The 15,886-nt window shown below is 54.5% G+C and overlaps 1 protein-coding gene across 3 annotated transcripts in view; it reads right to left on the bottom strand.

Moving 5' to 3' along the window:
• The window catches only part of RECK (reversion inducing cysteine rich protein with kazal motifs), a 166,797-nt gene that overhangs the window by 47,205 nt on the left and 103,706 nt on the right, over positions 1-15,886 (bottom strand). For all 3 annotated transcript variants that reach the window (XM_074987944.1, XM_074987945.1, XM_074987946.1), the window contains 2 exons: positions 15,543-15,683; positions 3,337-3,525 (listed from right to left, as the gene is read on the bottom strand). In XM_074987944.1, coding sequence (XP_074844045.1) covers positions 3,337-3,525; positions 15,543-15,683 — 330 coding nt within the window. The remainder of the gene's footprint in view (positions 1-3,336; positions 3,526-15,542; positions 15,684-15,886) is intronic.

Raw genomic sequence — 15,886 nt, 5'->3', positions numbered from 1 at the left:
CTTGGTCATAGCCTCGCTGATATTGTGCGCCTTGTGGTTGGTAAGCGTAGCGCCTTTGCTGAGGAGAGAATTTTTTTTCTTGTATGGAGGAGTGTAGATACCCAAGGTCTTAAGTGTGGCCCTTGAATCTTTGCTAGAATGGAGGACCGAGTCGGTTGATTCTGCAAACAGCTTTTGCTTGTCGAAGGGAAGATCCACGATCTTCGCCTGTAGATCTCTGGGGATACCAGACGTCTGGAGCCAGGATTCCCTACGCATTACCACTGCTGCGGCTGTTGAACGTGCCACTGTGTCCGCCACGTCCAGGACAATCTGAACTCCCGTTCGAGAGGGCGCGTAGCCCTCCTGGACGATCGCCTTTAACGCTCGCTTTTGTCCTCCGAGAAGGAATCCATGAGAGAGGTGAGTCTAGTGTAATTGTCAAAGTTATGGTTTGATAAATGTGCCGCCTAGTTTGCCATTCTCAATAATAAGGTAGAGGAGGAGTAGACCTTCCCGCCGAACAGCTCTAATTTCTTAGCATCTTTATCTGACCCCCCTGATTTGTACTTAGGCGTCTTCGACCTCTGCTGGGACGATTCGACCACCAAAGAATTGGGCTGTGGGTGACTAAACAGGAATGCTATGCCCTTGGCTGGGACGAAGTATTTCTTATCTGCCCTTTTATTCGTAGGCAGAATAGAGGCCAGAGTCTGCCATATATTAGTGGCTAACTCCATAATGGGGAGTCCAGTGGGATAGCAATTTTAGATGAAGCCGGGGGTCTCAAATTTTTCAGGAGTTTATAATGCTTCTCCTGCACCTCTGCTATTTGAATGTCCTGCGTGTATGCTACTCTTTTGAACAGCTCTCGGAATTGCTTAAGGTCATCCGGAGGGGAGACATCCCCTGGGACAATTGCCTCCTCTGGAGAGGATGAGGAGGAACCACTAGGATAAGCCTCCCCCAAGTCCTCTGGCTCCCGAGTTCGCTGGTATGCTTGCTCCCTCGTGGGCTGTGAAGGAAAGTCTCGGGATTCTGGACCTAATTCCCCCTGGGACAGCTGCGTTCCTCTCCCAGAGCGAGAGTGTACATGGGGGTAATGGCGAGGAGTGGGAGGGGATCTGCCCCTGGATCTAGACCTCCGATGTCGGTGTTCAGTATGATGAGGACGGCCATAACAACATGGACAAGGGCCCGGTGATGGAGACCTGGACCACAACTGGAGTGTGTACCCATGATGTCTGGGAGAGCGGGATCTCCGTGACGACATTGATAATGGTGAAGCTGGTTTGTGATAGTACTCATATGGATCCATGCCCAAAAAGGGTGAAGGTGGCCCGAGCCAAGGTGAAGGTGGTTGGAGGAACGGAGAGGGGGGTCTGGAATAGGCCGGTGGAGTTGCCGCCCGGCGACGCGGCGTGTGTATCTGGGGGGAGTGGGGGGGCAGGCTGGGTGATAATAGCACTGTAGCCCTGTCTGGAGATGGACTGAGGAGCCGGGTTTTGGCTCTAGCTTTCCCCCGCCCCTGCAGGGCGGGTGCCGCCCCCTCCCGTGCCGGGGATCTCGGCCCCGCTGTCGGTGCCGCGCTCGGTACCGTTGTGAGCGGTGCCGCGCGGGTGGCTTCCTCCGGCGCCGCTGGGCCCTGTGCTGGGTGCCCCTGCGCCGTCGGCACCGTGATAGCCAGTGCCACGTGAGGTGGTGCAGCCAATTCCGGTGCTTGGCGCATTGGCGCCCGCGGTGCCCTGAGTGCCGACTGCTGCATAGTCGGAGGCCCGGCCCCGGCCACGTGCGCGACCGCGCTGCTGCTTTCATCAGCCCGCGGCCGAGGGCTCTGCATTCCGCTCATCCTGCTCGCTGAAACCGCCGGCAAGGATCGAGCCGGGGAAGAGTTTCTTCTTCTTTTGCACAGACGGGGTCAATGACACCGCCTTCCTTTTATGAGATCCAGAGGGCCCTTCTGTGTGAGGCTTCTCCGGCGGCTCAGGCTGAAGGGCCTTATCAAACAAGATCATTTTGAGCCTCATCTCTCTGTCCTTCCTGGCCCTGGCTGTAAGCTTAGCGCAGTGCGAACACTTCTGTGTAACATGGGACTCCCCCAGGTAATGACTGCACTTACTATGCCCATCAGATGCTGGCATAGCCTCGCAGCATGACTCACACTTCTTAAACCCTGAGGAAGACATCGCCGTGAGTCTTTACTGTTAATAGGGTACGTAGCCGCTAATCAGTGCGTTCTGCAAACCAAATAACATTCATGGCCGTCAGGGTAGTGGACGGCTTAAACAGCCTTCTTTGTCCGCTCCTCTCCCTCCGTTCCTCTTCTCTCTACTATTTTGTATATATTTTTTTTTGTATAATAGTAAAACAACGAGCTAACAAGTAAAAACAACTATCTTATCTGTCTCAGGATTTAGAGCCAGAGCGGATTCCGTCTGCAGCCGTTGGCGGTTGAGAAGAAACTGCAGGGACTGGATCGCGCACATGGCCGGGGGCGCGCAAGGGAGCGGTGCGCATTGGCGCATGCGCGATCCAGTAGAAACTGCTAGAAGAATTCCGATCTGCGGCGCCAGGAGAGCCCGACACCTACTGTGGAGCACCCACAGGGACCACTCGAAGAATATTTTTCTCCACTAAAATATCATGGAACCAACTAACACACAATGGCCATGTCTACACTAGCCCCAACCTTCGAAATGGCCACGCAAATGGCCATTGCGAAGTTTACTAATGAAGCGCTGAAATGCATATTCAGCGCTTCATTAGCATGCGGGCAGCCGCGGCATTTCGCAAATGACGCGCCTCTCCGCCGCACGGCTCGTCCTGACGGGGCTCCTTTTCGAAAGGACCCCGCTTACTTCGAAGTCCCGGACTTCGAAGTAGGCCGGGTCCTTTCGAAAAGGAGCCCCGTCAGGACGAGTCGCGCGGCGGCAAGGCGTGTCATTTGCGAAGTGCCATGGCTGCCCGCATGCTAATGAAGCGCTGAATATGCATTTCAGCGCTTCATTAGTAAACTTCGCAACGGCCATTTGAGTGGCCATTTCAAAGTCTGGGCCTAGTGTAGACGTAGCCAATGTTGCTCAAACACATGATATACCTGTATCCCTGCCGGAGTAAAGACTGAGGAATAAGCTCTATCTCTAGTGTAAGCCTGTTGAAAGTCAAGACCCCAAGTGTGCTCTCTGGTGGGAGAGGCCTTGGCACCTAACTCAAATAATTTACACTCTCAGGGAACTAGAAATAATTTGAGCATAAACCAGTACTGAGCAAACAGGGTTTTCAAGCAGGTAGCCTTGGCCTTCACAGCTCTCCCAGAAAAATAACTCTCTTAGAAACTGATTATAATCCACTACTTACTTTTCCTTTGCCCTCCAACAATACACGACTTTTGGAGGTCAACACAATGCATCTCCATACAGTTTTCTAACAGTCCACTCTGTCCACAGGTACAAATTTTGAAGCAACCTACATCTCCTGAAGATGATGGAACCTGAGTAAGTGTACCTTGGCGTACAATAAAATCTGACGCTTCTCCCAACTTGCAACCTATGCACACAAAAGAAACTTCAGTTCAAAAAAAGTTTTATGTTTTAGAAATGCTTAGGGATGATAAATACTCTGTGAAGAAATTCTGATGGTGAAAAATCATTTCTGAAGTTTTGTGGATACATATATATACATCTTCAAATTTCTGTAAAAATGAAAAGCATCCCAAAGTGATTCTCCTACTGAATAAGGACACTGTCTAAGCCATAATATTGCTCTGGAGAAAGGATTTCAACGTTTTCATTTCGAGGATCAATGACAACTGGCAGAAATGTGGACAATTTGCCCAAGATATAATTCTTAAGTACATACAAAAACAGCCCTTTGGGTACACCAGCCCCTCCTAAAGTCCAGCAACTAAGTTCAGTTGTTTCTCTTTCCTTGGCCTCATGTCCATTTTTGCACAGTCTGAAGACACTCAACTACACAACATGAGAACATGTTAAAAATAAAAAGGAATACAATTTAAGGCCGTTTCCACACATGGCACTTTTTCTGGAAGATGATCTTCTGAAAAATTTCTTCTGGAAGATCCTCTTCCAGAAGAATCCGTCTACACAACAAGCAGGCCCTTGAAAGAGCCACCCCTTCTTCTGGAAGAGCACATCTACACACACACTGGCACTCTTCCGGAAGAATAGGGCAGGAAACAATGCGGACGGGGCCGGCAGCCACACAGCCCCTTAAAGGGCCCCACCCAAACAGCCCCTCCCTGAAAACGCTGCCGAGATCAGCCACATCTGTGCACAGCATGCCAGACCCAGGTTCCTGTCCAGCACCCACTGACCAGCAGGCACAGACCCCCAGCAGCCACAAGACAGCAGGCTTGCCCTCACCCACAGGCTAGCCATCCTCCTGGCCACCCTCCTCAGCCTCCTGTGGAGACAGAGGTGCAGGCCCGTGGGTCCTGAACCCCCACAACCACTGCCGGGCCCCCTCCGACCCATCCAGCGCATCTGGACCCACGTCACCAGCATGGACTGGTGGGACAGGGTCATTATGGGGGAGTGGGACAATGACCACTGGCTGCAGAACCTGCGGATGAAGAAAGAGACCTTCCTGGAGATCTGCAGCTGGCTGGACCCCTTGCTATGAGGCCAAGATACCTGGATGAGGCTGGCCTTCTCCCAGGACAAACGCATGGCCATCACCATATGGAAATTGGCCACCCTGGACAGCTACTGATCCATCGGGCAGCAGTTCAGGGTGGGCACATCCACCGTCGGGGCTCTTGTTTTCCAGGTAAGCCCTGCCCCAGACCCTACCTCGCCAGCAGCAGGGAGGGGGCTGGCTTAGCCCAGAGGGGATACCACATGGCTGCTGCCAGAGGGGTCCCCCAGCAGGAGGGGCCCAGTAGGGAGGGAGGGAGGGGGTGGAAGGGAAAGGGGGCAGGGACCCCTCTATGTACGCCCATGAGTGCGCCCGTTCCTGTTCCCCTGCACGGCACGAGGACCATCAACCATGTGCTGCTGCAGCAGCTGGTGCGCATCACAGACGTGGATGCAGTCGTGGAAGGCTTCACCACACTCGGGTTCTGCCAGTGCTTCAGGGTGATCGACTGGATGCATACACCCATCAGGGTCCTGGACCACAGTGGCAGCCAATATGTCAACCACAAGGGGTACTGCTCCATTGTGCTCCAGGCAACGGTGGACGCGCGTGGGAAGATCACGGATATTTGTGTTCGCTGGCTGGGCAGGGCACATGATGCGCGGATCCTGCGGAATTCCGCCCTGTTCCGCAGGATGGAGGCTGGGACATTCATGCCTCTTTGGGAGTGTGCTGTCGGAGGTGTCGTGATGCCTCTCTGCCTCGTGGGCGACCCAGCCTACCCACTCCAGCCCTGGTTGATGTTCTCAGACACGGGCCACCCTCACACCCTCCCAGGAGGTGTTTAACACCCGGCTCACACGGGCCCGGTATCCTGTTGAGTGTGCTTTCAGCTGTCTGAAGACACGGTACAGGTGCCTCCTCATACGCCTCAATGTGGGGGTGGAGGTCATGGCTGCCTGCTGCATGCTCCACAACCTCAACAAGGCACACAAGGGGACCCTGCCCCAGGGCTAGACGGCAGAGCCAGCCCCCCACTACTGCCCCCAACAGGCGGCTCGACTGTGACAGGCTCTGGATCTGGAAAGCGCTTCGGAAGGCATTCAGCCAAGGGGACTGCTAACCCCCACAACCCTTCCCCACAGGCCGCACCCCCCCCCCACACCCCCCCACACCCTGCCTCACAGTAATCAGGGATATGGGGAATGCAAAATGTAAACATGTATTTAACCCTCAACTTTTAACAACAGTGACCAATGTAAATAGTGAATAGGAAATAATAAAAATAACAACTAAAACCTCATACAGAGCGAACTATATACATGGGGGTAAGGGAGCAGGGGCACTTAAACTTGGACGGGAACTGGGGCAGGAATGGTGGAGGCCCTAAACAAGGGACAGGGTGGAAGGCTGTGAGCCCCGGCGCCCATGGGTGCCCCTCCCACACCAGGTGCACAGTCCCCTGCGGGGCACTGATGGGGCCGCAAGCACTGGCAGATAAGGCCGGTTAGCACCTGGTTCAGCCTCAGCAGAGGGGCCGGAGGAGGGTGGGTCGTGGCTCGGGGGACCCTCCACGGGGCCCAACATGGCCACAAGCCATGCTGCAAGGTCCCTCAGTGCAGTGTTGGGCAGGCCCAGGGGCAGTAGGGCCTCAGGGTCATGGGCTCAGGGGACGGGAGCAGCAGAGGGGCCAGCAGGGGGACTGCAGGGGTTGCAGCTGGGGGGGGGGGCTGGGTGCTAGCCTGCTAGGGCCCTGCACATGGTGCGGAGCATCCCCACCACCTCCCCCCGTGTCCTGCCTCCATCGCAGCTTGGCCTCGTGAGGGCCAGCCTCCTTTCGGCGAGGGTGTTCTGGTGGCCACGGTGTAGGCTGTGACCTCGTCCTTGCAGCAGCTGCATCTGGTCTGGTGCACCTGTGGCCACCATGCCACAGGGACTGGTCCGGGCCCAGCTGGTGGGCTGCTGGGTCCTCCAGTCTGGACGGGGCTGGTAAGCCCCAGGCTCCGTGTCCGGCTGCCCTGGCTTTGTGATGGTGCTGCTGTTAAGCGAGAGAGGGTGGGGGTAAAGGGGGGAGTCAGTGCCACATCTGGGACCTGGGTGGCATGGCCCCAGTCTCCCCGCCTGGTTACCCCCTCCACAGACCCATGGGACAGGCATATGCCAGAGGAGGCTGCTGTGCAGGCCTGTATGTACTCACTGCGGCGGCCCCAGGGCATGATGCCGGGGCTGGGGTGCTGTCCATGGTGGCCCACCCTGGCAATGGGCTTGCGGGCCGGGGAGGGGAGGACCTCAGCTGTGGGGGATTCTGGATGCAGCTATGCTGACGAGGGGGGGGGCCTCAGCATGCTTGGGGGGCACTCCATGGGGGAGGGAGCCAGGTGCTGCTGGATGCACTCTGGGCGCTGACCAGGGACGGGCATTAGGGCTTTGGGGCTTGGGCTCAGGTGTCCCCTTCCCCCCAATGTGCGTTGTCACAGTGCACACTTACCTGAGATGGCTTCGTATATGTCGGGTGATGCCTGACTGGAAGTGGCCTGGCTGCTGGCAGTGGAGGGCAGTGCGATGGCGAGGGACCCATCTGTGGACTCCCCATCAGATGGGACGTCCACAGTGGCGGGTCCCTCCTCCCCCTTCTCTGGTGCGGTAGGGGGAGCTCAGGTGTCGCTGTCTCCACAGTGGCACGGGGTGTAGAGGCGTCATCCACAGCCAGGAGGTCCCAAAGCTCCTGGTAGAAGGGGCAGATGGCCAGGGCATGGCCAGATCTGCGGGCAGTCTCGGGCCCGCATGTACCCCTGCCGCAGATCCTTCACCTTGCACCTGACTTGGTCTGGTGTCCAGGCGGGGTGGCCATGGGAAGCCAGGCCCTGGATGAGGTGGGCAGAGGCTGGGGCATTCCTCCAGTGCCTGCTGGTGTCCCAGAGCACCTCCTCATCGTGCCAGAGCCCCAGGAGGTCCTGGAGCTCTGGCTCAGTCCACGAGGGGGCCCTCCATTTTGGAGCCCAGCTGGGGTCTTGGCTGCCCTTGCCTGGGTTCCTGGGGCTCCCCTGAGCAATGCAGGGTGCTGGCCTGCTGGCCAACTCTGCAGGTCGGGGCTAGCTGGGCACTGCGGTGCCTCAGGGGAGTGTAGCAGGCAGCCCTGCACATGCTGCCTGTCTCTCACATTCAAGCTTCCTTCCACAGGGTCTCCAGGTCCTTGAAGCTTTAAAAGCTGCAGGACCTGGAGACCAGAGAGGTCCACTGGAGTTGCCTAGAGTGTCCCCACTTTCCACTGGGCCGCTGCCATGGAGGACCGCTTCCTTCAGAAGAAGTGGTACGGGAGGCATCTAAGCATGCCTTCTTCTGGAACATTCTTCCGGAAGAAGGCCCTCTTCCTGATTCTGCAGCGGAGTACAGAATCCGGAAGATGGGGCACCTTCTTAAGGATTTCTTCCGGAAGAGCACCTTTCATGTGTAGACACTCCTTAGATCTTCTGGAAGAAGGTGCTGTTCTTCTGGAAGATACTGCCTGCGTAGAAACAGTCTAAGGGAAAGAGAATAGGGAAGCAGAAGAGAAGGAAAAACAGCAGCAAAAGGGAGAATGACACCTCCTCCTCCTTTTTCTAAGCTATGAGGTAGAAGGGATAAGTGAAGGAAACAGGAAAAAGAGAGATTACTTACTGTGACAGCCCCCACCCCGGGTCAGCACTTAAAACTGGGATATTGCAGAGCCCTCTCTTTTACCAGCCTGGGTGCCCTCTCACACTGTGATGTTGTGACAAACTGCAAAGCCCTCCAAGCTTGTCCACTCTCTCTCTCACACCCCCACCCCCACCCACCCACCTACACGTTCATCCATGATCTGAAACAACAATAGAGAGGTCCCAGCTAAAATACCTCCCCGACTATTGTCCTGGCCAAAACCCTGATCAGTATGTGAGTTATTACTCTGTCAGCCACTTTTGTAAAGAAAAAAGAGAAGTTACTCACCGTAGTAACGGTGGTTCTTCGAGATGTGTCCCCGTGGGTGCTCCACAATAGGTGACGGGCTTGCCCGGCGCCGCAGATCGGATCTTCCAAGCAGTTTCTGCCGGACCGCGCATGCGCCGGCGCGCGCCGCTCCCTTGCGCGCTCCTGGCCACGTGCGCGATCCGGTCCCCGCCAGTTCCTCGACCAACCGCCTCGGGTGCCCCTGCAAAACACTAACAGAGATCCGAAGCGGGGAGGATGGGCGGGTAGTGGAGCACCCACGGGGACACATCTCGAAGAACCACCGTTACTACGGTGAGTAACTTCTCTTTCTTCTTCGAGTGTCCCCGTGGGTGCTCCACAATAGGTGACTACCCAGCAGTAACCCAAGATAGGAGGTGGGTAATTGGATTATGTGCAGCTCGTCCCCGAGAGGACCGCTGCAGAGAGACGGGTATCCTCTTGGAATACGCTGTGAAGGGCGTAATGTTTGGCGAAGGTGTCGTAGGACGACCAGGTCGCCACTCTGCAAATGTCTTTTAACGCAACGCCCTTGAAAAAGGCTGTTGATGCCGCCACCGCCCTGGTGGAATGAGCCCTGGGAGTGGCCGATAAAGGAGTCTTTCTGAGCTCGTAGCACATTTTTATGCAGGATACAATGAGCTTTGAGATTCTCTGCGAGAAGAGACCCTCTCCTTTTGATTTGGGAGCGAGGGAGACTAGGAGTCTATCCGTTTTCCGGAAGGACTTGGTCCTGTCTACGTAGAAGGCTAGCGCCCTCCTCACGTCCAGGAGGTGTAGGCGTGCCTCTTCGTTGGAGTTATGAGGTTTTGGATAAAACGAGGGTAGAACAATAGGTTCGTTGATGTGAAACTCGGAAGAAACTTTGGGGACAAAGGCTGGATGCAGCCGTATGGTTACCGCCTCCTTGGAAAAAACAGTGCAGGGTGGCGTTGCCATGACTGCCGCGAGCTCGCTCACCCTACGAGCTGACGTAATTGCGAGAAGAAAGGTCGTCTTAATTGTAAGGAGGCGGAGGGGAACCGTGGCCAAGGGCTCGAACGGTGGTCCCATCAGTGTGGTAAGCACTAGGTCCAAGTTCCACGAAGGTGGAATCGGTTTCCGAGGGGGGTAGAGGTTTATCAACCCTTTGAGGAACCTGGTAACCATAGGGTGGCCGAACACCGTGTGCCCTTCCTCCTCATGTCTGAACGCCGAGATGGCGGCAAGGTGGACCTTTAACGAGGATAGCGAGAGTCCTCCTCTCTTGAGGTCCAGTAAATACTCTAGAATTGTAGGTATAGGCACCGAAAGGGGGGCCAGCTGTTTGGTAGAACACCAAGCCGTGAAGCGAGTCCATTTTTGTTTGTAGGTCTTCCTAGTGGAAGTCCTCCTGCTACTTTCTAGGACATGTTGTACTGCCACTGTGCATGTGCTCTCTAGGGAGCTGAGCCATGGATTAACCACGCTTGCAGTCGCAGGCTGTGGGGGTGCGGATGCACTACGGACCCCTGGGCTTGCATGAGCAGATCCGGCACCACCGGAAGAGGCATCGGTGGACGGTCCGACATGCGCAGGAGTAGGGCGAACCACTGTTGGCGATCCCACGTTGGGACTATCAGGATCATCCGGGCCCTTTCCCTCCTGGCTTTTTGCAAAACTTTGTGGATCAGCACTGTGGGAGGAAACGCATAAAGCAGGGGGCCCCCCCACGGGATCGCGAACGCGTCCCCCAGGGACCCCCATCCCAGTCCTGCCCTGGAGCAGAATCGTGGGCACTGCTTGTTGTGCTGAGTGGCAAACAGATCTATTTGGGGAAAACCCCATGCGTGGAAAATCGACCGTAGCAGATCGGGACGGATCTGCCACTCGTGTGTGAGCGCAAAACGCCTGCTCAGCTGGTCTGCCTTCACGTTGTGCGCACCCGGAAAGTATGAGGCTTTCAAAATTATATCGTGGGCGATGCACCAGTTCCATAAGCGGATTGCTTCCACACATAAGGCACGGGATCGAGCTCCTCCTTGCCTGTTTATATAAAACATGGTGGAGGTATTGTCTGTACTGATCCCGACGACTTTGCCTTGTATGTGGTCTCGAAAGTGTTTGCAGGCGTTGAACACTGCTCTGAGCTCCAGTACGTTGATGTGTAGTGACTGTTCTGTGGGTGACCACAGTCCCTGAGTCACCTCTTCGCCCATGTGCGCTCCCCACCCTATGAGGGAGGCATCTGTAGTGAGAAAAACCGATATTTGCGGCTGGTGGAAGGGTACCCCTGTTAGCAAGTTCCTGGGGTTTACCCACCATTGTAGGGATTTGCGCACCCCGGCTGTGGGCGACACCACCTTGTGAACGGTATGTACTGCCGGTTTGTATACACTCGCCAGCCAGTGCTGCATGCTGCGCATGTGTAACCTGGCGTTCTGCACTACAAACGTTGCCGCTGCCATGTGGCCCAGCAGCTGCAGGCACGTCAAGACCGGCACCGTAGGGCTGAAGGTGATGACTTGCACGAGGGAACCGATGGCTCGAAAGCGAGCCTCTGGTAGGTATACTCTCGCCGCAACCGAGTTTATGCGAGCCCCTATGAACTCTATGTCCTGTGTGGGGTCTATTTGTGATTTTGCCAGATTGATAACCAGGCCAAGTGAGGAGAACGTGTTTGCTGTGACGCGTATCATGCGCAGAACCTCTCCTTTCGAGGCCCCTTTGAGCAGGCAGTCGTCCAGATACGGGAAAATGAATACCCCCTGTCTGTGCAGGTAGGCTGACACCACTGCCAAGGTCTTGGTGAAGACTCTGGGGGCCGAGGAGAGGCCAAACGGTAGGACCTTGTATTGGAAGTGTTCGTTGCCCACCATGAACCGGAGGAATCGCCGGTGAGCCGGATGGATGGTTATGTGGAAGTACGCGTCTTGTAAATCGAGGGCTGCGAACCAGTCTCCATCGTCCAGAGCTGTAAGGATGGAGGCGATCGTGGTCATCTGAAAACGTTGCTTGCGCAGGTACCTGTTGAGGCCGCGAAGGTCTAAGATGGGCCTCCAGCCTCCTGTCTTTTTCTCCGTCAGGAAATACCTGGAGTAGAACCCTTTCCCGTGCAGTTGCTCCGGCACTCTTTCCACCGCCCCTATGAGCATGAGATGGTCCACCTCCTGCCTGAGCCTCGCTACGTGGGAGGCCTCCTGGAGGTGGGGCCTGGGTGGAGGTCGTGACGGTGGGAGCGACTGGAAGGGGATGGCGTACCCCGTGGCTATGATCTCCAGCACTCATTTGTCTGTGGTGATCCTTTGCCACTGGTCGTAGAATGGTCGGAGGCGATGGTGAAATAGCTGCTTCGGATGACCGTGTGCGATGGTAGTGATGGCGCAGCCCTGGATCTGTATGTCAAACTTGTGGCCTTTGGCCCTGCCCCGAGGACGCCCGGCTCTGTTGTGAGCGTCGCCTGGGAGTTCTGTACTGCTGGTGCTGTTGATGTCGCCCTTGCTCGTAACCCCTGTGATACTGGGGGCGCTGTTGCTGGTACTGGTACCGCCTTTGCTGAGGGTAGTACCTTTTCTTTGTGTATGGGGGGGTGTAAATCCCCAGGGTCCTGAGTGTGGCTCTTGAATCTTTACTGGAATGAAGGACCGAGTCAGTTGATTCAGCAAACAGCTTCTGCGAGTCGAAGGGAAGGTCAACTATCTTCGCCTGCAGATCCCTCGGTATACCCGAGGTCTGGAGCCAGGACTCCCTTCGCATCACCACTGCGGTTGCTGTGGAACGTGCTGCCGTGTCCGCAACGTCCAAAGCAATCTGAACTCCCATCCTCGCAGCCGCGTAGCCTTCTTACACTATGGCCTTGAGGACCAGCTTTTTGTCCTCTGGAAGCGAGTCCATGAGGGAAGTTAACCTGGAATAGCTGTCAAAATTATGGTTCGCTAAGTGCGCTGCGTAATTTGCCATTCGCAACGTTAAAGTGGAGGAGGAGTAGACCTTTCTGCCGAACAGCTCTAGCTTCTTGGCATCTTTGTCCGTTCCCCCTGTTTTAAATTGAGATGTTTTTGATCTTTGTTGCGAGGACTCCACCACCAGGGAGTTTGGCTGTGGGTGGCTAAACAGGAACTCCATGCCCTTCGCCGGCACGAAGTATTTCTTATCCGCTCTCTTTTGGACAGGCAGAATAGTTGCAGGGGTCTGCCATATCGTAGTGGCGGACTCTAAGATCGCTTCATCAAGCAGTATTGCTACTCTGGAAGAGGCCGGAGGTCTCAAATTTTTGAGGAGCTTATGGTGTTTCTCTTGCACCTCTGCTGTCTGGATGCCTTGCGTGAAGGCCACCCTCTTAAACAGCTCCTGAAACTGTTTGAGATCGTCCGTAGGATGGACGTCCCCCAGGGCCGTAGCCTCGTCCGGGGAAGAGAGTGAGGAACCGCTGGGGTACATCTCTCTGGACCCTTCCGGTTCCTGCTGGTGATGGCACACCCTCTCGCTAGAGGTTTGCGAGGGAAAATCTCGGGGTTCCATGACCAGTCCCCCTTGAGATGCTTGAGTCTCTGTCCCAGGTCGCGATTGCCCTCAGGGGTACGAGATAGTTTGCGGGGATCTTTTCCTAGTAGATTGCCGATGGTGTGTATGCCCCGTGTGATAGGGGCGACCATGGCAGTATAGGCACTGTTCTTGGGAGGGTGACCTAGACCACTCCCTTGGTGTGTACCCTCTGCGTCTGGGGGAGGGAGATCGTCGAGACACTGGAGAGAGCGACTTCGCATAATAGTCCAGTGGTTCAAACCCCAGGAAGGGTGAAGGTGGTGCCATCCAGGGTGAGGCTGGTTGCAAAAATGGAGAAGGGGGCTCCGGGTAGGCTAGGGGGGACCCCTGCCTTCTGGTTGGAGTCTGCAACGTAAGCGGAGGGCTGTGAGAAAGCAGCTCCACAGCCCTGTCCGGAGAGGGGCTGCAATGCCTCCTCTTGTGTGCAGCCTTCCCCCTCCCTGGAGGAGGTGACTCCGCCCCCTGACGCGCGGGGGATCCCAGCCCCGTCGGCACCGTGCTAGGCACGCTGGAAGGCGGTGCCGCACGTGCGGTGTCCTTCTGCGCCTGCAGGCTGCGTGCCTGCGTGCTCTGCACCGCCTGTTCCGCCGGGGTCGGTGCCGCTACCTGCGGTGCCGCTGGTGCCGGCGCTTGTTTAGCCGCCGCCTTGCCTGCGGTGCGGGGCGGCTGGCTGATCATCGGAGGCTGAGCCGTTTGCACGTGGCTCTCCGTGCCGCCGCCGATCAGCTGTTGCTGCGGCTGGGGGCTGCGTGCTCCTCCCGTCCCGCTCACTGTTGCTGCCGGCAGGGATCGGGCTGGAGAGACTTTCCTCCGTTTCTGCGCTGATGGAGTGAGGGAGGCAGCTTTCCTTTTAAGGGCCCCGGAGGGTCCCTCCTGCTGCGGCCGCTCCGGCACGTCTGGCTGGAGGGCCTTGTCAAGAAGCAGCAGTTTAATTCTCATCTCCCTGTCTCTCCGTGCTCTTGTCGTTAATTTTGCACAGAAGGCGCATTTTTGTGCCACATGGGACTCCCCCAGGCACCTTATGCATAGGCTGTGCCCATCGGACACTGGCATCGCCTCTCGGCAGGAGTCACATTTTTTAAAGCCTGAAGAGGACATTGTTGGTGAGTCTTTGAGTTTTATTAAGTGGGTACTTAGCACCTTCTTTGTGCTGTTTTCCCCGTCCGATGGCCTGCCTCAGCAGGAGGGCTGATGGCTGTAGCTCCTGGCCTCCGGCGCTTGTTACTGGGACGGGCTGAAGCTGTCCCGCTCGTAGTTTGTTTGTTGTTGTTTGTTCTTTTCTTTTTTTCTTTTTTTTTTTTTTGCAAAATAACAACCGGCTAACTCGTAGTAGCCTAAGTATCTGAAAAAACTTTGAAAGAAAAACAGATAAAGTCGTTGAATACGCTATTTGGCCTTAGCCTAGTCGGATTCCGTCTGCAGCCGACGGCGGTTAAGAGGAACTGGCGGGGACCGGATCGCGCACGTGGCCAGGAGCGCGCAAGGGAGCGGTGCGCGCCGGCGCATGCACGGTCCGGCAGAAACTGCTTGGAAGATCCGATCTGCGGCGCCGGGCAAGCCCGTCACCTATTGTGGAGCACCCACGGGGACACTCGAAGAAGAATGGATGTGTACCAATTGTTGTTCCTGAGCAAAGATTCTTCCCCAAGCGTGTCAATCAAACTACACTGTTTTAGGTACAAAATATAAAAGAGACTTACTAACAGATGAATTTTAAGTGATTATAAGTAACATCATACAGATCAAAGTTGATTATCATAAGAAATAAAATAAAAATGCAATCTAAGGTTAATATACTTGATAGGATCTGAATCAAGCAGTGCCAGTTACATAAGCACAAGCTTTCTACAGACAGAATCTGATAACTCTGATCTAGAGCCTGTGCTGTTTACTTGCAAGCTTCTGGAATAGTTTAAGATGCTTTATGACCTATTAAACCTTCTATGGTGTAGGATCAGATTGCGTGAGCTACCACCCTTTTCTAATACAGTCAGAAGAACAGTTGAGTCATTTGCTGTTAGGATTTCCAGGGCTCTTGGAATGTTCTCCAGATCCTAGTGTGAAACAGCCAATATCTGAGGACTTTCAGGACTCACTGCAGGGCCCATTTGTTCAAATGACTCTTGAAGGGAAATAAACAAATACTACTCCCTCTATTCCCTTATGTGCTCTTGCAGGGGTGAGTTGATTTGAATTGCACAATGTTTGTGTAATTTTAAATAATTAGCAGGATGCTCACAGCCTGCAAAAAGGCACTTCTGTTTACTCAAAATTGAAACAAAACATCAAGATCTCCTGCCAGACAGAAAATTGCTTAATGTGTGTCTTTTGAGGGAAACGAGAAAAATGAAAAGAAATGATAAAGGAATTGGGAGAATTGAGACATTCTTGGGAGCTCTTAAAAAATCTTATCAGTTTATTTTAAAAACTTCTAGCAAAGTTTCTGGAATTAATGTTTAACTATCAGCTAACGTATAAACAACAGTCTAACCTCTTACCTTGAACACAAAAATAGGGAAGGCAGGGTTCTCCAGACTGACATCCTTTTCTATTTACTTCACACAACTGATTGGCAGCACAAGGGTTTGGATTACATGGATGTGTAACCTCCTCCACAATGTTACCTAAAGAACTCGGTCCTGAAATTATAATTACAGAACAACTGCTGTGATTTAAACCATAACAAGATTGATAATTTTCCTAATAAAGCATGGCATTTCCTATTTTGAACACAGAATTTCATTTTGCCACATAAAACTTCTTAAAATCTTTCACTCTCCATTGTTGAGAAGACATATGTAAAAGCTTGAAGTGAGAGCTTATTAGAAATGGGTTTACATAT

Source organism: Carettochelys insculpta, chromosome 2 (assembly GCF_033958435.1).
Source record: "Carettochelys insculpta isolate YL-2023 chromosome 2, ASM3395843v1, whole genome shotgun sequence".
In the NCBI taxonomy this organism is placed as follows: domain Eukaryota; kingdom Metazoa; phylum Chordata; order Testudines; family Carettochelyidae; genus Carettochelys; species Carettochelys insculpta.
Note: the sequence above shows the minus strand (reverse complement) of the source record. Positions and strands in the feature narration are given on the sequence as shown.